This window comes from Danaus plexippus, chromosome 14 (genome assembly GCF_018135715.1).
Source record: "Danaus plexippus chromosome 14, MEX_DaPlex, whole genome shotgun sequence".
Lineage (NCBI taxonomy): Eukaryota > Metazoa > Arthropoda > Insecta > Lepidoptera > Nymphalidae > Danaus > Danaus plexippus.
The window spans coordinates 1,045,924-1,072,935 of record NC_083546.1 but is presented as its reverse complement, the minus strand read 5'-3'; the positions used below and the strand labels follow the sequence as shown (position 1 = coordinate 1,072,935).

The window sequence follows — 27,012 nt, the reverse complement described above, 5'->3', positions numbered from 1 at the left end:
TTATTAAGTGAAAAAAAATTAAGGTATAATGTGTAATTATATTACAAAATATAAAAAAGATTTTATAGGTGATAGAGTCTAGCTGTGGTCAAGTTGCTACTTGCTAGCTTGAACATGGGCTGATTCGTCCGGGTAAGGACCACCCACTCGCAGAAGATTGGCGTGAAGTAGTCTATAAAGGTTGCATTTCTTTCGATAAATGACAGAGACGGTTGTCCTTCCCTATTTCCACCCTTTCCTACTCTCTTCCTATTCCCACTTTTTCCTTTCTCAACAATCAAGACTGGGAACGCATCCGCAACTTATCTTATGTTGCACTTGTACATGGACGATGGTAAATACTTCCCATCAAGTAGGCCGTCTGCTCATTTGCCACCTTTCGCATATAAAAAAATAAATAAAAATAAACTCATATTTTTCACAAATGACCATCGAAATCAAATATACTTCACTACCAAACTATTAAAAAGGTTCTCTACAAGATTGTACTACTAAATTGTAACACTTTAACTCAATTCTTTGGTTTATCTATCTCTTATTACAGTTGGTCGGTTGATTGGTTGGATACAGCTTCAGCTGGCTTACAGTATATATTCACATTCATTGATCGTAATTTGTTTTAAGTCTAAACGTTCCAAAAATCAATTTAGAAACATGAACATCTTATCTGATTCGTAATAGACAAAACTAATAATAACTACATCGAAAACATTTCATTTTTTACATCCGTCCTCCTTTGTACTTTCCCCAAAACGTCGACCCTCGTTATGTGAGCAATCAAATTCGGTAATGCATTTCAGACAATCGTTAGACGCTAGGACGATCAAAGCGCACGTCATCAAACGACTGAATAATTGCTCCCATTGATGTAATACGCCGGTATTACTTATTCAAAACGATCTCAACCAGAGGGCAAAGATTGAATTCCAATGATACTACATCTCTTAAAGGAATTAAAATTATACGTGGATTACATACTCATTTCAGGTAGAAAATATTTTACTAAAATAGTGAAAACGTTCTACTAAAACTAATTTTGTTATCTATTTTTATCTACATTTGAATATTTCGTTTTATACGTCTTTGGTTTGATGGACCCCCGAGTCTGAGAAGCCGTGTTGACACTTGTAAATTATACTTTACGGTAGAAATTCCTATAAATTAAATACAACAAACCAAATAATGAAGTAAGCCCCCAAAACTTTTGGGGTAACCTCTGACTTATTGTAGAACATAAATTACACCAAGTTTTGACAATAAATTCTACGAAGTTGATTTCCAGATGTATGGAAACGGAAGAGCCGAACAGTTCTTAGTCTTTGATAATTAAATATTATATTATCAACTTATAATTTAAATAAGAAGATTTGTATATTATACAAGGTATAAAAAATAACAAATTTGTATTAAATTATGTGAAGAATGACTAGAAGAATGCAATATCTCATGAGCAATCATAAAATAAGCAACATACGACCAGGTCAATTAAGTTTTTGCCAAACAAAACCTTCTACGACTAATGAAGACTCCTTAGTCTGGATTCGTAGAAGGTTTTTTGCTTAAAGAAGCAGTAGTTACAGTGCGCTTTACTTGCAGCTATATTTTCATTAATATTCAATTAGGACATATAAATTCTAACGCAAGCATGCGGTAAAGATGAAAACAATACGCCGAATAATTCCTATCTGAAATAAATCTGCAAATAATCTAAAGGAAGCAATCCCACAGCAGGATGATTATTAAAAAAAAAATTTTTTTGATGATTGTAATTCTGCTGTTTTTTACAAATTTACTCTGGCAGAATATACAGCACACGTTTTTTCATTGATGATGGCAACTAGTGAACTAAAATGAATTTCGATGAAAATTTAAAAAAAAAGTTGATCCTATACATACAATATTGCTCTCGACCATATCCAGATAACATTAAATCTATGTAATTAAGCCAACAATCGACAAAGCCGAAGCGTGAACTCGGAGGCGTAAATCTAACTTCCGTGTGCAAAATAAATATGGGGATTAAAAGATTTCGATATGTATGACCTACATTTAGTATAAAAAAAATTATAGAACTTTTTATTTCAACTAAATTTATATTTCGGAGAACTCTTAAACAATGAACTTATCAGACAATGGTAATGGAAAAACAAATATTCGATATTTTTATATCTCTCCATTATAACTCGTTCCAAATGGATATATAGTTATATTATAAAACAAATTCAATATTCCAACCACTTGGGTGTAAATCTATAAGTTATTAGCGTCGAGGTAACCATTTTAAACCTTTCCAAACATTTGTCCCTTTTACATGGCTGGGCGAGCTCAACTGAGCTAGTTTTAAAACTATTGTTCCGCGCAATGAACTGCAAAACTTTTGAATGTCCCTGATAATCGTCACGTACGCTGAAGTTTTAACGTGTTCCAACAATATTTATCCATAGGAAATAAATTTGAATTGCATCCAATGCAGATGTTTTTTATCAGTTGCTTGCATAAAGTTTGTTCGGTTTATATCTATAGAATATCAACAACAATAGTATATTATATACATCTATAGCAAGCAGATTTTACGGTTGTATGTATCTACAATAGTTTCATCATTTTTTGGTCGACCGCTACACATGAAATATACATGACAAATAATCGCAAGGAAAAATTTACTATAAGAATTTCATTTCATCTTATAAAGTAATGGGATGTGTTAGTTACATCTTATCTACCTAGACGTTTGTCTCAACACGAGTTCTTTGAAATTTTGAATTTATAAAAAACAGAAAAGATAAAAAATAAAAATGCGTTACCCAGCCCAATTACTAAAAATCAACGCTTCACATTCATAATTCATTGCAAATATACGTCACCGGTTTATAAATTTCGTAAAATGGGATTTTAATTCGTTGATAGCATGTTGACGATGCAAAACTGGGTTTGAGCCCTAGCTTTGCAGCGCAGTATACATTTTATAAGAATAATTTTTAAATCATATTTTGTAAGCATAATTTTATAATCCTGATTACTATACAGTTTAAGCAACGTAGTATTATAATGTAGACTCTAGTTAAACAAAGAAAATATTGCGCACGGGTTAAACTTAAGACATTTTAAGACAAGACTCTTATTACAAGTTTTAATCTTTATTCTATATACGGAGGTTTTTGGGTTTTTCATTGGTAAACTCACTTCGACAGTATCACGTGCGAAAATTTGTGCATCGGAATCTTGAAAGCTCTGCCTAGTGTGAAGATGCAAACTTGGTATAATGGTGCATATCGTTGCTACCTTTTATATTGTACAATTCTCAAAGAAGTTAGAAATCGAATGACATTTAAATTATAAAAAATCGCTTAAAATGAAGTTCAATCTCGATGCTATAAGGAGGTATGTTTATTAAATACATTAAACGTTTTAAAAGCTGTTTCGACAACAGAGTTAAGCCTTAAAAGTATTAAAGTCGTAAACGGCCCAACTCTACTGGAACGCCAGAATTTTCGTATAACAGCAATTAAAGAACTTTGCACACTAGACATAATAGTGCTGGTATCATTATAACAATACCTGACTTCAACTGTTTTGCTCCTTTACTTCGCTAGTTAATTTTTACGAGTCGTGCAACTAGTTTTGGGTTGCAAAGTCCATTTTGAAACTTTTTTTAATTCAAATATAAAATCTAATACAAAGATATTTATCGATTTTATTATTTTTGAAATATTTTTTAACCTACATTTAATAATCGATGTTATCATTTTTTAAATTTTAATATGTCAAAACGAGCGCAGTCGGAACAAAAGTTAGTGAAGAAATACCAGCAATAATAATAAGACTGTCATCCATTTTGACGAAATGTCCACAGAATTTCCATATCCTGTCCAAGCGATCCTATTCTAACAGCAAAGGGTGCGGACCACACTCACTTCCTTCGTAATTTCCGTTTCTCTCTTCATAATATAATTTTACATGTGGAGTAGACAAACATGTGCTCATCAATCGTAGGGATAGACGAGATGTTGATGAATTTACCAACATACGCCATGTTTTAACTTAGAGTTATACTATCTTTAAATTATCCTATACATAGTAACTCAATTGATTAGATGCAAATAAAATGAAAGAAAAGTATAAAATAACAAAATTTTGTCAATTTTACACATACGTATATACATAAGCGATATTACCATTTTTGTACGTTGTAAATAACAATATCAGAAATGAAAACCTTAATCTTTATTCAACATGATAAAATATATTATATATATATATATGTTTATTATATATATAGTGTTACTGGAAACGAAATATATGTATTGAAGTTTATTATTACTAAAAGCGCCATCTATTAGAGAGACGTGAAACAACCCAACCGTGAAGATAACACTAAGAAAGCGTATTATCGTGATTCGTTGGGAACAAATACACAAGGTGGCGTTAGGGGCAAAACTTAAATAAATGTTGTTACTAGTTTTTTAAAGTATGCTTTTATTGTTTCAGATATCTTCACCACATGGCTCGAACGAACGAATAATTCCATAAGTAGTCAATATTAAGTTCCTAGCTAGGATAAGATAGTATAAAATGTACAGCTCAAACGAATTCCTGCACAGCGCAGGCGTGAGTCGTCACATGCAAGCAACTGGTGAAACGCCGACCCAGAAGACGAGCATGAAACGACGTTCGTGTGAAGTGCCTTTAGGTGACATTTCTTCTAACAATTTCAAGGTGTCCCTTGGTGATATAACGAACGATGGTCCAAACTACGATTGTAGGTCGCTGCGATCCACCAAATCTGAAGACACACGATCGCTTAGATCTTATAGGCCCATCGATAGTCGTAGTGTAAAGAACTTTAGATCGTCTTTGGCTGATATTACATCCTATTCTCTATCTCGTCCACCGAGCTACGATCAGTTATCCCGTAGATCTGTGGTGGAAGGTAACGATGGGATAACATCGAGTATTGAAGGTGTGCTCTGGTCGGATGAAGAGGAAAACGAGTACTTCTATCAAGAAAACATCACTACCGCATGGAATCAAGGTAAGTCACTAATTGCAAGATATTTTAGAAATACTTTACAAACTTCCTTAAGTTTTGGCTTGCAGAGATCAAAATATTAATTGCAACGAATAAAATTCTCATTTATCAAAACAAATTGCACGTAATCTTTCAAATTCAAAGTTACCGACTTGTTAATCACAAAGTTATATGTTATCATACAAATCAACAATCCACCGACTTTCTAAACTTAATCTCGTAATTTATTTGTAATTTAGCAATCTGTTTTTAACTTGCCCTTAATTATAATTCTATACCCATGAGCAATACAAAAAGAAACCGAATAAAGAGCGGAAGTGCATAAATATTTGGAGTTCTTGGTAATTTCTTTGCATGTCATGTAACAAATATGCTGCCTTATCCGCAGACAGCGTTAATTGAAGGTTTGAAAGGCACACAAACGCTATAAAATAAAGATTTTCAATATTGAATCCCTAGTATTGTTTATTCTAGAAGAATACATCAAATAAAGAATGATATGACTTTTATACTCCCCTCGAAGGTTATTAAAACGGTTCATGAATGTTTTTTTCGTAACAACACCATTCGATTTATTTGAGTTCATCAATACTCAATGTAAAGACATTATTCAATGCACTATACATCTTGATTCAATAGCCACTTCATACAACTGATTGAATCCAGTAATAACTTTGATGTGAATGGTCTAGCCGTCTGCTTTCTCTAGTCTATCCTAGAAACTGTTTTCTATTTGTGATTGGTACAAAATTAATATCGTTTATTATGAAATGTACATTTAATATTCTGGCGTAGCTTGTGATTTTTTTTTTATTTTAGAGAACCAAACAACGCCCTGAATAAAAGCTATCATCAAAAAAATTTACGATCCCAACAAAAAAAAAATTATCAACAATATGTAAGGAATTTAAAATTAATGAAGAAACTCATTCAAAATTAATGATTTCATAAATCTAGAGCTATTGTCAAATGCGACATAAGAATTAGGACATACTGAAAGAAAAACTACAAATAAATTCAACTACGGATCGAGATTTAATAACGCAATTACAATACAAGTAGTACATTAACGTTTAGAAAGAACTAAGATAATTGATACTCAGAACAAACCGAGCAATGACTAGTAAAGATCGCAATAAAAACTAGCACGAATTTTATCGCGACGCATTTATCCACAACAGCGGCATTAGAAAAACTATTTGGAGCAGACCTTACTAGATACACTTATAGTTAAATTAATTAATATTGTAGCAACAAACACTCAGACAAATGCTCATATTAGAATTGGTGTTGAAAGAGGGAAAGTATGAAGAGAATGCTTGATATTAAGTTAGTTGTAGAAATATACACCGTATGAACTACCTATAATGAGACAACATCTTTATCTTAACAGTTGAAATATTTAATGAGTTTGAATCGAGTTTCATTAGTAATTAAGCTGGAAATCTAATTGAGGCGCGTCCTATCCTGTCTGACAGATAAATCCGTTGTCACTCTAGTATAATTGACACGTCAACAATTCTATACAGGTAATTGAAATGATTATGAATTAATTCGTTTTTACACCGATATTAATCTATTAAACGGTTATTTTTTTTTAATTAATTGGATTAATATCATTTGCCTATATTTGTATTAAATTGATTCAGTAACATCAAATGAAAGCTCCATATCTTTTCGACAATAAAATAAAATAATGAATTATACAACGAATCGCATGACCTTATCCTTAATAAATAACAGTTAAAAGCTGAAATAAATGTTGAAATTATGTTAAAAAGTATAAACAGAAAAAAATATATAATTAAGAATGAAGTGCCATTAATCGTTCTTAATTTTAATGTATTCGGTACTTTAGAGCTTTCAAAGATAAGTACGATTCGGTGCTTATTAATGATTTAAATTCAAAGGAACTTAAAACAAATGAAGCTTTTTGTGAGTTTTGACAAACACAGACCACACTTTAGGCGGGCACGTTTGTTATAAAGAAAATAATAATCGAGTTGATATTCCACTTGTATACTGTTATCCGAACTTGAATCAATTAAGCCACTGATGAAAACTCAAGCACCATTAGTACGCTGTGCCATACTAATGATACCATGGTACTGAACCCAGATCTCATTACCAGATATGGAAAATCAACCCAACTATCCTTCACTAAGTTGATAAACGCTTATTTCTTCCTCTAATTTCTTATCATTACGACACTTATTTTAACTATTTCATCACTTTTAAAATTTTATTACACGATTTAATTTCCGCATCCTCTTTTTGTCTTCGGTCAAGAAAACGCACGTTAGGCCTCCATTCTTTCGTTGAAGATCTTCCTCGGAAGCGGACGAAAGGATACGCTTCTTCTTCCTCAGCAACAGATTGGAAGAGTTATAATTTAGGTGACTTCAAAAGAGAATGAGTAGGCTGTTATTGAGATTTTGCGTTCACTAACTCCTTCATTTCCACCTTCAAACGGATGGAATAATAGTCAAACACTGTCCAGTTGAAATTAAAAAAATAATAAAAATAATCACAACGAAGATTGTGATAGAGCCATTCCTCATCATCTGCCATACTTACCAAAATTACAGATGTTCCCAAAATCTCGTATCGAACTTTAACAGCAACAATTCCAAGTTAAAAGCTAAGCTTCAGTTGTAGGTTCGTAGTAATGAGATAAAATTAATACTACACTGATTGTTTTCAGCACCAGGGGTGATGACAATAAACATGGAGTCTCATGCACTTAATTGCATTCATATTTGACAGTGAATATTCTCCATCACAACAACAGTATTTATCCGTCTGTAATACCAAATTACCAAAATAACAGTATATCCTGCATAAACAACATCAAAAAAATATTTAAATCAATACGTTTTTTATCAACAAAGATAACCGAAGTGCGTTTCCAATTTTTGGATGTAATTTTACATCCAAAAAAATCCTAAGTTTATTATAAACGATAATTAATGACATTAATATGACGTTTATAAGCAAAAAAAGTGCCTAAAGCCTGTATTATTATATTGCGTTATTGGATTTCGTATTTTAATAACCATCTATAAACACCCACGCTTTTTTATGAATTTTGTAATCGGCTCACTTTGAAATTCATATATTCAAACAAACGGAAAACCGAGTAACCGTTAAGTAACCATTTTAATAAATAAATTATGACAGCGATTTATTTAGAATTTTATAAAAATAATAACAAAAAAAAAAAAGTCGGATGCACACATTTATTTTACATATACATCTTACATAATGCAAACCTTATGTTATTATGCACAGAACATCCTTATTTGACGTTGATTAAAATCATACAAAACACAGTTGTGTACAAGCCAAATATGTTGTGCAGAATTAAGCCTCATTAATTACATTTTTGTGCGCTTTAAAATTGTGAATTCATCTCATGGTGAGTAACCTGTAAAAATATATGTAGCATATGTAATTTTAATGCTAATTTATACTTACTGAATTCATATTATTAGTAAGCATTCACTGTATAGCACTCAGCACTCATTAAGCATATTATTTTTACATGTAATGAAGTGCTAACAAGTCGTTATGATTGTTAGTATTTAAATTTTCTAGACTTTCCATACATCGCTATAAAATATAACGTTCGCACGGTACAAGTATTTGAATAAATACGTAGCAGCTTTCTAGATAGCTATTTAAGGATAACCACAGACTGACGACCTCATATATATATACAAGTATAAATTTTTTAGGGAACTGTACTTGTTATATCGTTGTTAAGCATACTATTACTTGTCATCAAAATGTAAAGTTCATTAAAATTCTGTGTCGCAAGCATTCCATAATAAAATAATTACTTAAAATTATCAGAATTATATATTTTCACTGACAAATTACATTTAAACGAACATGTGTAAGGAGCCTTAGTTGTAATTATTAAAAAATGTCCTACGTCTACTCTCTCCGTAATTACAGTTAGTAGAGATAACTCTGAAAGCTATTTTTAACCACTTATATAAATAACATTGCAATGTTGGTAGAGCTATTATAAAGAAATTGGCAACAATCTCAAATAAAATTGTAAAGTTCCGTTAATCTTTATTAATGGATAGGAAAGTTTTCCCTTTTCATTTATTCATACCAGAACTATTCAAGATTTAACAAGTAAATACAGTAATAATGTTATTAATAGATTAGATTTTCCATTAAACACAAGTAATGCCTTGTCAAATGACTATAAAATTAATATTAGGATTATATATAATCATATCGAATGGTGTTTTAAGCTATACATAAATTTTAATATAATAAAAATGTTCTAACTATCCAAGCAATTAATTAGAAAATTACATTTAGATTATTGTTTTTTCTAACTTATAATAAATTCTGCATAGTTTCGTAGTTTCTAAATAACATTTCATGTAAAATCACTTTAGTCAAAAACTATATAGTATTATGTTAGAGATGAACAAATACCGAACGTTTGGCAAGAATACGTTAAAGTTCAACGAACACAGCATATAATTGCGGCGTGTTATTAAAATCCGACTTCATTACAGAATCCAACTGATACGGTGGGAATAATAAGTAATTTGTTTTGCAAAGATTAATATTGGAAAACTAATTTTATACCAAACATTGAACTCGGTCAGAACAAGAAAGACACACACATAGATAGTTTGTAATGTTATTGTTGCTATTAATTTATTTGTTACCGAGTTCAAATAATGTTGCCAATCATCGGACTCAGCGCCGATACTTTTGTTATTAAATTGAAAGTAGGCGCTCATTTAAACCAATCGCTCGAATAATTGATCAATTTATAGAAATAAGGCCATACATTTTTTCTTATTTTCATTATTGAAGTAAAAATTCTCAGTCAATTAATGTTGAAAAGTAACAGAATTTTTACATCAGTTTTCTTTTTTATCAAGTTTTTTTCTTTTCTATGTAATGGTAGTTGAAACTGATTAGCTTTCAATGTTTTTTTGTATCTGATGGATAAATTTATTAGTTTATATTAATTTATTTAAAATATAAACAAGGTTTCGGGGTATATATGGAATGTCGGGGTGAAAATAGACAAATATCATCATCATCAAAACATATTATAAAACAGAGTCCCTCGCCCTGTCTGTCTGTCTGTCTATTCGTGATAAAAGGATAAACTACTGCACCGATTATCAAACAGTTACCACCACTCGATAGCGTGATTCTCGAGGAAGGTTTTAGTGTATAATTTGTTAAGTTTTTGTATTTACTTGTGTGTACATTAACGATATTTATTGAAGATGTCGGGAAAACATCAGCCGTCTGAGAGCTTTCAACGAAAACGCTGCCTAAAGTCTTTGAGATATAACAAAATAATATATGGCGGAATTGTGTATATTATATAGTTATATAGATCTATAGTCCGCGGTGGCATATGTCTATACCTTAAGGATAACATACTATATCCATTTTACGACTTTTAAAACTTGCCATTCCTAAAGCGTTTATTGGAAAGCTATTTACGCAAATACGGTATAAAGTCTTATCAAAATAAATTACTTCGTTTTCAAGCCTACATCACTATCTGTAAATTACTTTTTAAATCATTTAAATCGGGCTTACCATTTGAAAGTTATCATAATATATGTTTAATAATTCTAAAAATCAAATAGGCTATTTTATATGTTTTGTAAAGAGCCCGTGCGAAGCCGGGGCTGTACCTTGTATATATATATATTCAATATGTCTAATTATGATATCATTGTCATAGAGAAAATAAATACTTTTTAATGTATAAAACAAAAGCCGACACGGGAAAGGGCAGCGTCATTGAATTCCCAACCAGATGTGCATAGGAAGTACATGTTTATAATTTTTACATCTTCCGTGACACAGAAATAGAAAACCTTAGTTCAAACGGACTGCAGGAAGAGATCTGATGTCTCGAATCTTGATATCAAATGATTTTCAAATCAAAGATTTACTTTTGATTTACATTAACGGTCATATAAGTTAAAGCTAACTCCATAGAAAGTGCATTAATTTGAAAGATTTTAAACGCTTATTTAGCTTGATAACTACAAACTTAAAGCGTAAAACCTTTATCATAAGCGTATTGAACTGATCATTTGATAAAAATCTCTTTATATGCTAACTACAATGTAACACGGGAGATTTCACACATTTTTCATATATTATTTAGCGAAATTTCTTACAACATAGGAGGCAATGTTTCACGCTAACATAAAATCCACATCCTGACATCTCATTCACACAAATCAGTCTGCATCTCCCAAGAACAACAATGGGAACAGGTTGTCCGTTTATAGCAAACAATTTACTTATTAGAAATAAAGAATTGTGGGCTTTAAAACGATGCTTCTGGTATTCCATATTAGTTATTTATATACTAAAACGATAACGTATCAATTCATGAAAAATCTCTTTGTAATTTAACTTAAAAGAACAACATTTTAATAGTTACATACCTGTATTTGGAAGATTTGATTTGGATTATATTTGGTAACGGTATATTTCCGCCAAACTTTTGATTTATGAAGGTCACGAATGTAAAATCAAAGATAATTATTTACGTAAAACAAACGTAATAAATAACTGAAAGCGTAATTTTAGTGGACCTCGTAGTTTTTTGCACGATGAGTCAGTGAGTCAACGCTCTTGCACGGCAACTTTGATAGACGTTTTTTTCAAACCCGCTTATACCTTAGTAATATTCTCAAAGTCGTTATTCTTTGGTGTTTTATTCATTTCTGTTTTATAACCGAGAATAGATTCAATCGTTTCTTATTTTTATTCAACTATTATAGCAATTATTCGTTTAGGTGTAACGGTATAATCATTTATTTACTTGGTTTATATTTTATGCAATAGAGTTTTTTTGTTTCAATGCACTCCCTATTTTTATGAAGAGCAGGGAAATATTTTTGTTTGTTAATTACAAAATTTTATCGTTAATTAAAATTCAATTAGAATATGTATATATATGAGAATTGATCTGCAACCTCAGGAATATTATGTTACAGTTATTTTTTATGTTCCGATATTTTGGAGGTTGCAAGTTCCGTATCCTGAGTATTTACACTATATAACTTCAATATTAAAGACATAATAATACGATGATTATCTTTAATATCAAAAATACATAAAACTATTTCTTAAAACATATTTTTGACTTTTCTGACATACATATCTTTTAAATCTGAAAAGTCGTATTGAAATCGAACGGCTATCGTTATTTAAATAACTGTGTCGACTCATTTTTAAGATTTTATTGAGATAAACAGTTTTTTTATTTATCCAGAGAAAGTGCAATGTCAAGATGTGAGGCTTTTATGATAAAAACGAAGCAATATTGCAACGCTTTTATATTGTTCATTACATTTCGTGATCACTTTTCTTAAGCTTCGTAAATGATAAGGCAAACAGAAAGTTGAAGCCTTTAGAAAGAAATCTCATCAAAATATCAATTATCTCGTAACTTGAAACTTCAATTAAGATGGCGGTTATTAAAACGGATTAATGTTTGTCTGTGAATATTCGTGTATGAGCCACATTTGATATATGGGTCAACTCGCTTAATCTCGTTAAATTGAAATTCAACTCACGAAATGTACCACATTTGTGTCTGACATCCCATCCCTTTAACAGAACACGTTTTTATATTCAGAGCACGAATCTCTAGTGTCACAATCACGGCAATTAATCTAAGCTAGGGTCTGGGAAATGACGTCATAAAGATTTGTCCAGATACATCGCTCGTTAAATGTTCGAGGCTTTCACATTTGATGATATCTATAAAATAGAAATTGCCATATGATTCCTTTATACGAATTTTGATATTTATACAAAAAAAAAAACTATTATTTAATTTATATAACTGAAATAGAAGTTATTCTAACGAAACCGTATAAATCGGGTTCAATAAAAAAACTATGAGAAAGGTTGAAATCCTGGACGCCCAAAAATGTTCCGAGTGTCCGACGGGAGAAGAATTTAAAGCAGCGTCCCTTTAAAGGAAAGCTTGAAATGCTTATATCTAAAAACAGCCATGGACCTTAGAGTATGCCCGAGGTTGACCTCCGAATAGTCTGGTTATTTGGAACCAAATTCTTGATCTGGGTCATTGGTGATTAACATTCGAGGAGGTATAACACGTGATTATTTTTATTGTGTTTATAACTTTGTTGAAAATAATCATTTCATACTTGAAGTTTATATTTGAATAGGAATGCGCTGTTGGCCTAGTCTGTGTAAGGCTTCCCAGTTCACTATTTGAATTAATCTAATTCAATGAGAATGGTCATACCGTTGTTGGCAATGTATATTTCTTTACGCAAACATAAATTATTTCATATTTGATGACCATAATTTTGAATAAAACACATTATAGTTAAAAAAAAAAAGTTTCGCTCCAGCAAAGTGCGTGGAGGTAACAAAACGACATTCGTTTTTGGGCGTAACTTTTTGGTGATAAGAATGTCGGCTTCAAATTATATTTTTTTATCCATAGAGGCAAGAAGCAGTTAACAGTAGATATTATAAAGCTTACTACTGCGTTTTTATCATAAAGTTACAAGGTCATCATCGTAAAACACCACATCTCGATCCCATAAAAGGTGCAAAGTGATTACAGTTGTTTAAAATTCATTTACTTTCGTCAATAAATAAATAACGACAAATGATCAGGTGTTACACCGAGTTCTTAACGACAAAAACATATTAACAGCCGTAATATAATATAAACTTTACCTTCGGATTCGCTCAAGTGTTTCAACTCAGCTACACCATCTGAAACTTTCTTGGAACAAAAAAATAACATAATAACAATCCTGATTGTCGAAACGATTGTCGGTTAAAAAGGTTTTGGATTATAGGGCAATGATTGATGCCAAATAAATAAAACTTGTCTTTAAGTCTATTTACATGTTTATAAAATTTAGAGCATCACAAACGACGCTGCTTCATATGAGGACGTGCGTGTGTTTGTCACTGATATTTTATAACATGTATTACATTTATCGCTTTAAAGTTCATAGTTATGTAACATACATTTATTAATACATTTGATATTACGTTTAAAACCGTAGATTCAGGGCGTACATAATATATTTCTCCACTTAATCCTGTCACTTATAAAACACCGGTTCGTGTAATGGCCTTTAAGTTTTAATGGGAATCAGAATTACGTTCAATACTAAAGAGTTAACCAATTGAGAGTTATTTAATTATTACTTCGATTTACTACACGATAACTTTTATCGATTTTTTAATAAATTATGCATTAATATGATAAAAATTTCATAAATTATATGATAAAAAATCTTTAATTAATACAATCATGAATTCATTAGGTAAAATTTTGTGATAATTATCAAAAAAGTACGGCAAATATGTTTTGCTGTTATGTTTAAGATTGATGGAGGCCAAATTATATAGTCCCTTAAAATTGGACGGGGTTTGTACAAAGGGACCATAAAAACAAGGAACTCGTGAGAGAACCTGATGTTTTATTCTCTTTGGTGTCCGAGGAAGCTTTTGGGCGATGAAATTTTTATGGCAGCTAATAAACTTGATATTCAATTAATTATGGATTGATCTCGTAATCATTTTCTTCTAATCTATCCGCATAATTAACTCGGATAAGTTCTGATTTTTATTTTCATTTAGTAAGTTTTGAAATGAAATTTGAATACGTTTTATAATTTTTTTTAGACTTCCTTATTTCTGTTTGACCTTTAAACTTATGTTGGCTCTTGGAGCGTGTGATAAAAACTAAAAATCGAGATCATCGTTTATGATTTATTTTATTATTATTATGGAACTGTGTGAACAAGTTCGAACTTGAAATGAAATTAACGGGTATTTTATCTAAAAATCAAACATGACATCAAATTTTGTATCTTATTGCATAAAGAATAGAGTTTATATTCTATAACAAAACTGATTCATCTAAGGGATGATTTAAAATGTGGCACGTTCCGAGAACAATATAATGTGGCTCTACTAGATTTGTATCATCGAAACTCTTATAGCTATATAAATAAGAATTATTTTTCATTAACGATATTATTATAAGGGCTGGACCCTTGTAGGTAATAATTTTGTGTTTCGCATTTGCACGCAATCAGACGTTTGGCATTTCTAATTTTAAAATGCAAATTATGGAATACATATTAAGAATTAAATGTTATTGTCATAATTACAATGTTTTAAATTAAATTCCAGATAAAATATGAGAAATTATAGGAAGTTATGGGAATAAAACAATTTAAACTAACGAGTAACGGTCTTTAAGTTTATAAAAGTTTATAATGTTGATACTTTTATATGTTTCGTACGAAGTTGCTTCTAAACTCGTCCGTTTCTTTGTATTCAGACCATATAATAGACCGCACGCACATCGGTAACAATATAATCTGTCAGCATAACGGTCAAAGTCGTATAAAACAATACGAAACTGCTGCATGCGGAAAACAATAATTTCATTCACAAAGGCACGTAAAATATCGCAAAGGGCAGTCTAATCAGATTAGGTGTGAGTGTGTGTGTTTACATCTGTGTGAGTCAATCACTCACTCATTCAAACTCATTCGCGTCGGTGACTCCAAAGACGATGGACGTCTGCGCGTGCGTTTGATTACAAACAAAAAAAAAACTAAACTGTTGTGATATTAAAAACAACTTAGTTCTGTGCTTGTGCTGTGTGTGATATGTGTTATGAATTATAGAAATGAATTCGAAAAAGCTGGAATATTTAAATGATAATGATTCTGTGGATGAGAAGATTAATCTCAGCTGTCTAGGTGAGGCTATTTTTTTGTTTTGTTGTCATCTGATGCATCTTGTAATGTATGGTAATGTTCTAATGGAATAAGCGGGGTGTTCATTAGTGATAGGAGAGTCGACAGAGTTATGTCACTGTGATAACATACAATAATAAATTTTCACACAATTATAGCTCTGCTTCGTTCTCATTTGGTCTTATTTTAGCGCGACCATAAATCTTTCTTCTTAATTATTAACGTTTATTACCGATAACGCGTTTATTGTAGGCAATATCTCAATGGAAGTTTTAAAACTGACGTAGGTGACTATCTTTAGACGACGTATAAATACTAAATTTATATAGAGGCTGTAAATTTTCATCTTATATAAGTATATATTGACATATGCTTAATAAAAAACAGATCCTAAGATAACGTGTGTAACGTGTGTATGAGAAGTGTGGGTGTTATCTAGCGAGAATTTATCTGACTCAGAATCACAAAATATTGGGTAACTTATACATTCTTGACTAGAAAGTTAAAATTAAAAAAATCATAAACAATTATATTTAATGTGGGAAAGCGAAAATAGTTTAAAAACTGTGGTCAGCCAACCTACCTTTCCCAGAGCTATGAGGACCTGTGTTTTATCCCTTTCTAAGGCTATCCCGTAGAAAAGGTACGATAATCTTAAGGTTGAGTGAGTTCGTCTCCGTTCATAGAACTATATTAAAGTTACAATACAGGCAAACATATTACAACCGCGATAACGTTTAAAAATAACATTTAAAACGCAAATAACAGCAACAAAACAGTGTAGTTTCTTTGTTCTAGTAATTTTAAGTTACTATAAGTTAAAAAAACTTACTTACAATGCACATATGTGAGTAGTATTCGATATAATACATGTTTCAACAAATAAAATCGGACGCTAGTGACCCAAATATCTAGTTCGTTTTTGTTTTATCTTTATAAGAGCTCGTCACTAATGACCTCTAAGACAGATTATAAGTTATACGGAACCCAAAAAAACTGTATACGAATCATCACACATGTCTGGTTTTATTAACTGTCCAAATTCTCAGACTTCAACGTTCTCTGACTATTAAATAATGCAAGTTTATTTACTTTAACGTTCAACTTTTGGAATAAAACAGTTACAAACATAAAAGTTTTTGTACTTGACCAAAATTCGCTTCGTACGTACATACCAAGGCTAAGCATAATCGGTTTATAATGTAAATACAACATTTTATTGTTGATTTTTCATTTTAATCGATTACTATAACTCAATATTGTAAAATATTACTATATGAATATTATGTTCATATACACTTATAATAAACGATTGTAATATTTATCGTATGTTAATTCAAATGTACTTTACGTGAAAGGAATTGAGATACAATGCGTAATTCAAATATAAATCAATTCAACCACCAACCTTTACTTAAGCTCTCTCAATACACACGCCAGTAAAATAAAGTATTTGATCGAAGCCGCATAAAGCATGTTTAAATTATCGTAGTTTAAGTCATTATCCCTATTTGAGCGTTCCGTATAAACTTTCACTTGGTCCGAAAGATATTTTAGATGTTCCAACAGAAGTAGTTGCGTTTGAAAGCAGTGGTTACGATCAAGCTACTGTACAAATAATAAAGATAATTCCTTTTTATATATGGTTTCTACTATTTCGTTTATTTAAACTTATTATACATTTCCATGTATGTTAATAATAGGTGATGTGAGTGACAATTGTGTTCGAATTCTAAATAAAATTATACTTACAAATACACAGTTTTTTTATCATGACATATAACCTTCTTATAAGTATGTCAATAATAGCAGTGTACACTCGTGTCAAGATAAAATTATATCAAAAAAATATCTTCATTATCTTCCTCGACACAAACCCTAGTTATTATAAACATCGCGGTTAGATTTGACTGTTTTATGTTTAACTTTAAACCGAAAAGACCTTTATTATCTAGATTATCGTCAAACCAGACCAAGCTTGTGATAAGACATGTCCAGACACGTTTGTCTTGGAATGCAGAAAAATATTATTGCTTCTCTGTGTGCTTATTGTTGTAACTAGTTGTTTTATTCTTAGTCTACCTTGAACATATTTCTGTGAAATTAAATATCTTATTTAAATCACGGAATTAAATACTTTTGTTATAAAACTGCGGTAGTTAGCGGATAAAATTAACGAAATGTTAACAGGTTTTCTAACTGTATGTCATTCCTGTATAAGAATTTATACGAAAACTTTATTTTCGGACAAAACTCACAATGATACCTGGAATTTTAATAATTAATTAAATGATCATAGACATAATGAAAGTACGTCGACCTCGTCCGATGCGAAGTAATTTAGCGAGATATCAAAGAATGAGAACATAAAAATGCCAAAATGATAACTAATTTTAAATGCGGTTTGTTGTTAGCGGGTTTGATCCATTATTAAGACAATTATTTAGAAGATATTCGAGGCTGACTTAAAAAAGAGCTAATATTCTAATATACTATGAAGCGTGTAATAATTGAACATGTTTTTTTAACAATTTTATACGTTAATTCGTATAAAATTTTACTACAATACTATTACTTATTAATATAAGGGGTGACAATATCTAGAAATTATACAAAGAGCTTTTTCGCTGAGTATAAATCAACGAAACAAGAAAAATAAAAACACAAGTCGTAGACCTCAATAAACATAAAGCCTCCAGAACGATGAAAATGCCACGCTAACGCACACAAAAATATTTATTATACTTCCATTCCATCCTATAAACGATGTTTCAATCGATGTTTCACTATAACATTTCATCTTATATAAACTTAACTAAAATTTCACAAAGAACCATGAATAATAACCCTTTTAAGGTAATTTAATACACTTTTTGGATGTTCTATCAATTACACTTACGGCTCCAAGCAAGGAGTCGCCTTTCTATGGGAACCAGAAACCGGTACAACACAATTAACACTAGGAACTATAAATGGTGTAATTACACCCACTTCGACTATAGTTGTTTGCTGAATTAGTGTGTCATTGAACCTGAACTTAAATATTCATCGTCAGAATTCATATAAGAATATTTAGAATGGTTTTATATAATCAATTTCTTTAAATATTGATATTTTAATACTAACACATAAGTAATGACACGAAAAAAGTTGTATTTCAAACAGTACGCTTAACACAAGTTTTGCATGTCATACTAAATACAGAGCTTTTTATCGGGTTAGTAGGTTATCGAATGAAAAACGAGAAACGCTTCGTATTAAGTGTGACATTGTAAACTTGTGGTCAGCATATTCAACCGTTTTGTGAGAATTATTGGTAAATCAAAAAAAAAACTCACTGTCGACAACTAATGACCTCTTAGGTATACAAAAACTAAATATAAAATGGTATTTTTATGGCACATACTTCAGCAACTAAACATTAATAGTTCATATATTGAAAGCAATAGACAGCAACTATTTTGTAAATCTTAAACAATTTTAAATAAATGAATACCTGAGATATTATATATATAGAATCGTGACATAACGCATCATCAGTGTAATTAAAATCACCAATCAGCTGTTGTTTCTATGTGCTTGGTATTTTTTGTATGAATACCAAGCACCGGGTCAAACGAAAGGGTCCGTTGCAACAGGTGCTGGCGACTGGTTTCGCATTATCGATTTCTGAACGTTTTATGGTTTCTTTATAAAAATTCATTGTTTCAAACATCTGTCGTTTTTTGTTTGTTAATATATTTTATTATCAATTACAATTAATGCTGTTCTCGTCAAAAAACTTTATTTTGCTCACAATTTTTATTTATTCCCTTCTGTTTTATATCTTCTAATAAAAAACCTTAGAATAATTATTACACAACATTAAAAAACGCAATCCTATCACACTCTCAGTATCTATTGTAAACAATTAATAAGCTCTTGGCAGTTTTTACCTGTGTTTTAATAAATAAAGAATACAAAAGATAAACACGGGGTCGTCCCGATATCATTCGGTTGTTAAAACTATGTTTCTCAAAATAGACAATACTATTAGGCGATTGAAGTAGAACAAACAAAATGCTTTTACCATTTTTTATATATACATATTATATCAATTGCATATAAGGGCGTAATTTTACTTATGCTTAGTTATTATAAAAATAATATTTAAATTACTTGAGAATCACTGCCTTATTCAATACAGTTCCAAAATACTGGTTACGTCACACAGACTACCTGTTAATGTTAAAAAAAGGGATCCAAAAAACTTTAAATAGTGCAATCAATAGTGGACCCTATTACAATAGCAATAGATATAAAAAACGTTTGTCAATATGTAGCAAGCGGACCATCTGTCGTACAAATTAAATATCTCTATAGCTTTTGGTATCCCACGCTGATTGTAATTATTTTGAATCTCTTCTGACTGTTAGTACTCCTCAATTGCTCGTATAATTTTGAATATATATATCATTCTGTTATCCAATTTCAAAAGTAGGAGGTTCTCAATACACATATTTTTGTTAACATGGACTATTAACGGTGGCGCACATTTTTATCCATTACTATTTTATTTCAACATGATTAATGTTGATTTAACATTGATTTATTTATATATATATATATATATATATATATATATATATATATAAATATAAATATTTTTTAATTTATTTAAAACTCGTTTGTCATTTATGTGTAAACAACCCAGCTGTAACTTTCTTTTCCATTGTTGATGTCCCAAGAAAATACGCTATGTTTTAGGTTCAAGTAAAGTTATTTTTGATTTTATGTACCTAAATCTTTAAAATTAATATAAAACGAACAAGGCTAACACGGTTATTTATTAACCGCATTACACAACCGCACTTATAAATAAAATTAATTTAATTAATTAAAACACATCTTTTTAGATTAAATCCACTTTATAAGATTGAGGTAACGACGTATCAGTAGATCTTTTATATCATTATTATAATTGAGAGAAGTTTCATCACATTCGCTATAGTATATACAGTGGATCCTAATTAGTATTGCTCATAGAACCTTAATTTTCACTTGAAAATTATCTTTAGATTTTATTGAATGTAAATGAGACTTTACGCGTTAGGAGGAAGGTTCTTATTAGATTGAACATACCAGTAATTTATCTTAAATGTTCAAAGATTTACGAAGAGGACAATTAACATATTGTAATGAACCAGCCGAAGGTTCACGATTAGTACTAAATATACTTTGTACTGATCTCTCTATTAATACTTGAATTGGTTTTCACATTATATTGGATTTATGAGTTATAATATACGAACGTTAAACAAATTAAACACTGGCTTTCATCTCAACCTTCATTATCGTTATCATGGGCTATGAATTCAGATTTCAGAGAATACTAGCCAAATAAAGATATATTTTAAACTACAGATAGCGTCATCTCTTCTCTGTGTCAAGTGATTTTATGCAAAATATCCATACGTCCTACATTTACTTTCGTTAATAATATTAGCAAGGATACTCTTATTAAAATCACATATGATAATTCATCTTAAATCCTTGAGAACAGATTACAATATTTAAATAAATTAAATTAAATTTCATTAAAAATATTTCAGTTAATGTTATATGATGTAACGCCAGTGACGAAATGCTGACATCGTTTCATAGCCATGAATATATAAGTACGAAAAAACTCATTAATCAAAAATGGCTATTTATATGAAACACCAACCCCCAAAATCTTTAAATATTGCAAAAGGAGCATTAAATCAATCTCTTTCTGTCACAAATTTCGTTATAATTAGCCGTCGCAAATTGATTATCGAGTGCCGCGAAAATATAAATTACCCAAGCCCTCGACGAGATATTTTCACGTACATTATGAACTCTAGCTTCACTTATTTAAGGTGTTTTATCCGTACTGATATTATGTAAATAACCTCTGACATATAGGTTTATAAGAACTAATTATGGTACCTTTTACTTTCTCTTGTTAAAAATCGCTCGTTGTTGCAACTTGCAACTAGGTATGAACCGGACAGCTGATGCCTGAAAGAAATTAATTTAATTAAATATATAGCGTTTATATATTTGATGTTCATATCCTTTATTTTTATATTCTATTTTTGATGAAAACCATAACAATAAGTTTATTAGCTTTAGTTTATTAGATAAACGCTCTACAGAAAATCTCATTAAACGTAAAATTAAAACGCTGTTAGTCTAACTTATATATAACATTAAAAATTTTTGTTCAGTTTTAAAAACTAAATAATTTCCATTGTATGAAAGCAACATAATTTCACATAAAGTTAAGTGGGTTGACAATTCGATGACAAAACTGAGATTCTTATCGACGACGCAACATAAGACTCATTAAACGTTTAAAGTATTGTCATAATAAAAGTATGTGTTTTACAGCCGCATGTGGGCGAGATTATCGTTTCATCCAGTATGTATACATGTTACATATGCTTCTAATGTGTTATTAACATAACGATTATTTTCAATAATCCTTATTCTAATTCCTATCAAAGACGCTGTTGCCGACGATATAAACATTGCGGTTTATTGGATGCGTTTTATCGCTTTTCTTAAAGTTCCACATTATAAGGTACGAGCGTCCAATATGTAAGGAGACAGTTTTCCTATTATAAAACGCCTTGGGTCTTGAGAATGCGTGAGTTAATACATTATTTCATTTCACGGTACGCGGCTGTTAAAAGTTGTTCTTGCTAATAAATTTATATCTAACAGCCTCTTATTATCTTTGGATTCATGACTGGACTTTTAACGTTAAAATAATCAATCCGATAGGTACTATGTTAAAAAAAAAATGTCAGCATTAAAATAATGACGGTGCATCAAGTATTTTAATGATTTGTAGGTTGTTGTGATATAATGAGTTTTAGTTATGACATTTTCTTGAAGATTTCCATTAAAGTACACAGAATTTTAATATTTTTTTTTGCTAGCATCTAACGCAAGTAAATTCCTAAGCTGTTGCACAATTCGTATAAAGCATGCACTTGTGGTATGATCAAAGCGTCCATTGTACTTGAAACTGGTACTTACAATAGATCGTCTACAAGACTCGATTTGTACGGCGATGGACTCCCGATATCTTTGCCTAATAAATTGACTGTCGACATTACGCTGAACGTATGCACCGTTAACTGCTAACAGCTTTCACACGGTGTGGAATTATAGTACAAGAAGCTATAAAATATTACATATAATATTTCCACGATGAAAATCCCGATTAAAAATAATCATATTATAATACGATTGACATCTGAAATCAGTATCCTTTTAAGTGTAAGCTGATATTTCTTATGCAAGGCATTACAGTGACATATTCCTAGATTACTTCTAACGAGCGTGGTATCAGGTTCCACTGATTTCGAAATGGGTTCGTGTGGAGAGCCTTTTATCATTATTCAAAGTAAATTACCTTCCCAGTACTCTTCCTAGAGAAATTCAGTAATAAGTTTTGTATTAAACATCCTACCCTTCATTTAGTTTCGCTTTCACTGACTTATTGCATAAAGTTGTATCTAAATAGGAATCTTGAGTTTGAAGCCTCAAGAGTTTATGCTATTAACATATTTATTCGATATATTTAAGGAAACTTATTTTCGTTCCATTGTTAATAAATAAAGTATTGTTGCATTTATTTATAGACAAATATTAGGCAAATTCAAATAATCGTAGATGCAAATATACTATTATACGGAAAAAATTGTTAACTACCAGTTTTTGGAAGAAAGAATCTATCCTAATCTTCGGTTTATATTGAACCGTCTTATCATACGTTGAAGTTTAATTTCCTGTGGGTACTTATCTTTTGTAGGCCATGATAGTACATTTACTATGTCGTGATGCAATCGACATCAGAACACATAGACCTTACCACCTTTTAATAAAGCCTAATTCTGAAAAGCTAGCGTTAGATGTTTTTGTAGTTGATAGCGCACTGTTTGGTTACCTGTTTGGTATTTAGCAAATAATCTGATTTATGATATCCAACGTTTTACTTTTCATGAAAGTCGATTAAAACTATTGGGTTATTTACAGACAGTTATTTCTTCAATTAAAATTAATTCCCTTAACATTAACAACTTTTGTAATATCACATTAATAACAGCATAAAGTACCATTACGTTTACTTTAATTATTTTGATTGCAAACCATAAAAGATATCAGATGCTTAAAGATATGTACCTTTAGCAATCATAACAAAGCCTGAACTAGTAAAAAGACTTCTAAATTAAAGATACCTACTTGTCATGATTAAGATATTGCTCATTTATTATTCATATTTTTAACTATTAACTACGTTAAAAAGAATCTTTACAGCTGCGATAGATTTCATATCTTCGTTAGGTTTTTATGAATACTTAAAAAAATTCGCGTATTCCGCAACTTCATAGCGACTTTTTACTTTGCGCCATAAAATTTTGAAATAGAAATCCTTTTTAAAACTTGCATAGAAATAATGAAACAAAAACTGAACGCTCGAAACTCAATTTGTCTATTTCGGTAAAAGTGGACTTCATTAGTATCTGTAGAAGAAACAAGATTTGTAATTAACACAGTAACACTTTGTTATACATTATTGTTTATTAGATGAAGCTAAAGAATCGTTTAACTGTCATTAAGATTAATGGTCTCGAATAATCATCACATTCATCCAGATTTCATACGATAAATTTAAACTAATATGTTATACAACTCCTAAATATAAGTAGTACAGTTACAAAAGATAGAGAAAGTTTTCTTTTTACTATGATATTAATTTTGATTTATAATTGCTTCTCCCTTTAAAAACATTGGGTTGGTCGGTTGCGTGTTTGTTTTTGATAAAATTTGAAAAATAATGAAAAAAAATATTTTACGAAATTTACATAGTTTATAATTAAATAAAAGAAATAATTTTCAGTAGAAAATTATAGTTGTTCTAAAAATTAGTAGTAGAAAGTAAAGCGAGTTATTCAAATGTTAATAAATCAAATATTCAATTGATTAAAATTTTAAAACGACATCACAATCGGATGCCGTCTTCACGTAGCCATTAAATCAAATTCAATGATCGACTTAATTAATTTCAATCAATAACTATGTAACTGATTTGGAAAGCTAAGAAGATTATTACCTAATCATCTGTGTACACCAACGATCCAGTATTAAGTATAAAGAGGGTTTTAGAAGCATTTGATTTTGATAATTCATGACATGATTTCATAATATTACATGACTTCAGCGATGCGCACATTCTTAATCATCGTGCGACCAAAACACCCGGACCTAATACAAAATTCATGACACGTAATCCAAGTATTTACATGTCTCAGCATGATTCATTCAGTTGTCTCCGAGAATCTTTACTTTGGGAATTATTAAAAGCAATAATTTTTAAATTCCATACTATTCTATACTGCAGTTAGCAACAAACGGAAAATATGCGGATAATTCATGAGCCATTCAATTCCCTATAAGGTCGTCGAAAGTGATTCCGAAATTTTAGTCCATCGCCATCTGAGAGCAAACAATGAAGCGAACAAAAACAACTTTTGAGATCTAGATGGATAGATATTTTGAGATATATATGGTAAAGTAAAAAAAGTAGTGATATTTGGTGAAAAGTTCATAATTAATATCGTTTCAAATGACCAACTTCAATTTAATATTACTCATGGATTTCACGAAATCTCACTTTTCTACTATCACTTACTAGAAGTAAAACAAAATTAATGTCAGTTTTTCCTTCTTCAAAGCATTAACAGTTATCACTTATCGATATTGATTATCTAGAACATGAACATTTTCAAGTAGTATACAAAAAAAATTACATACTGTAATATCATATAACGAGTTACACTTTAAATTAGCAACAATAATGCTCGCCACAAAAACTTATAACAAGACATTTTTTTTACGTTTGCAGCAATAAATCTCCAACGCCACTCACATATCCTTGTAACTCAACGAGTGTCCCAATTATTAATATGAACAAAAAATGCCCTACATGATATCACTGAGCAATATCTGTGATACGTTGCTGTCCGTTCTGTTTTATTCATTTATGTACTAGAAAAAAATCTAGGATGAAAACTAACCTGCGTCATGTCGATGCCATAGAGCTGTCTCAGTGCAAAAAATCAGACTGACAAACAAACGAATTTCAACATTTATAGTTTTGCTCGCGACTGAACCGGTCCCAGCTACTGTGTGCTAATCCCGGATTTGTCTGCGATCCAAATTAAATGCTATTTAAAATCCACTGCAGAACGACTAACACGACACTTTCCAATTACGCAGTGTAAATCTCGCCAATTGTAAGCGTATAACTTTCCATAAATTAAAATATCCAATTAACTTTTTGAAAGTTTATTTTCATACAATTCTGTCACCCAAATAACATTTTGCAATGGAAGTAGCTAGCCTCATGGCCCAGTCAGTTTCATACTCTGAAATAAGGCGAACGAAATTATTGAAATAACATCAGTTACAGTTTCGACAGAGTGGTATCAGGAAATAAAATAAAAAAATTAATCAAAGAATATCTTATTTTAAGAAGAAAACTTTTAATTTTCAAGTTACGTGAAAATCTTTATTTTTATTATATGTACTTGCATACTAAACATTTTATATAAAATATATTTTTTTAAATAACAAAAAAAACAGATAAACCGAATTCGTCATTTTCGTGAATAACATTGACATAAAAACATACACACGCACTTGTTAAACACACAACTTATTCTTTTGAAGTCGGTGAAACCGATTCCAAGCGTGAGTTAATAAATTTAATACTTATCAGCCATTACTCGTATATCTGATCTGATTATGGTTTTGTTTTTAACGTTTATTACGGTTAAAGGTGGCAAAGATCTGGACTAATCTTATAACCGTTTTAAAAGTGCATCATGATTGATGGCATTGCCCTTAAGAGAACAATGGACGTCAGCTGGCTACACTAAGTTGACAAGTGATAGACGAAATCGTTATCTTTGAAATATCATTTAGCTATAAAATTGTATATAAATTAAGAATACAATAGAATGTATAAGATAAAAATTTTAGTATTCGTCTTGAGATAATATTATAGTTTAAATTAAGGTCCCAAAAACTATGGTCGAAAAATAAGATAGCCGTCAAAAAACATGACTCAGTGACATTTGGTATGTTGTCACGATTATTGGGAAGACA

At 30.5% G+C, this 27,012-nt stretch overlaps 1 protein-coding gene and 1 long non-coding RNA gene across 5 annotated transcripts in view; one reads left to right on the top strand and one right to left on the bottom strand.

Annotated features, from left to right (window-relative positions):
* The window catches only part of LOC116769377 (protein TANC2), a 113,896-nt gene that overhangs the window by 26,092 nt on the left and 60,792 nt on the right, over positions 1–27,012 (top strand). For 2 of the 4 annotated variants that reach the window (XM_032660441.2, XM_032660440.2), the window contains exon 2: positions 4,489–5,032. In XM_032660441.2, the coding sequence (XP_032516332.2) occupies positions 4,573–5,032 (460 nt within the window). In that variant the 5' untranslated portion in view covers positions 4,489–4,572. Of the gene's footprint in view, positions 1–4,488; positions 5,033–15,618; positions 15,829–27,012 lie in introns of those variants that run through there. The other 2 variants (XM_032660442.2, XM_061522674.1) reach the window with 2 other exon arrangements.
* On the bottom strand, positions 8,292–25,994 carry LOC133319197 (uncharacterized). The gene is made up of 3 exons (XR_009752871.1): positions 25,920–25,994; positions 22,876–23,019; positions 8,292–8,456 (listed from the first exon to the last, which is right to left on the bottom strand). It is a non-coding gene; the product is annotated as an uncharacterized LOC133319197 (long non-coding RNA).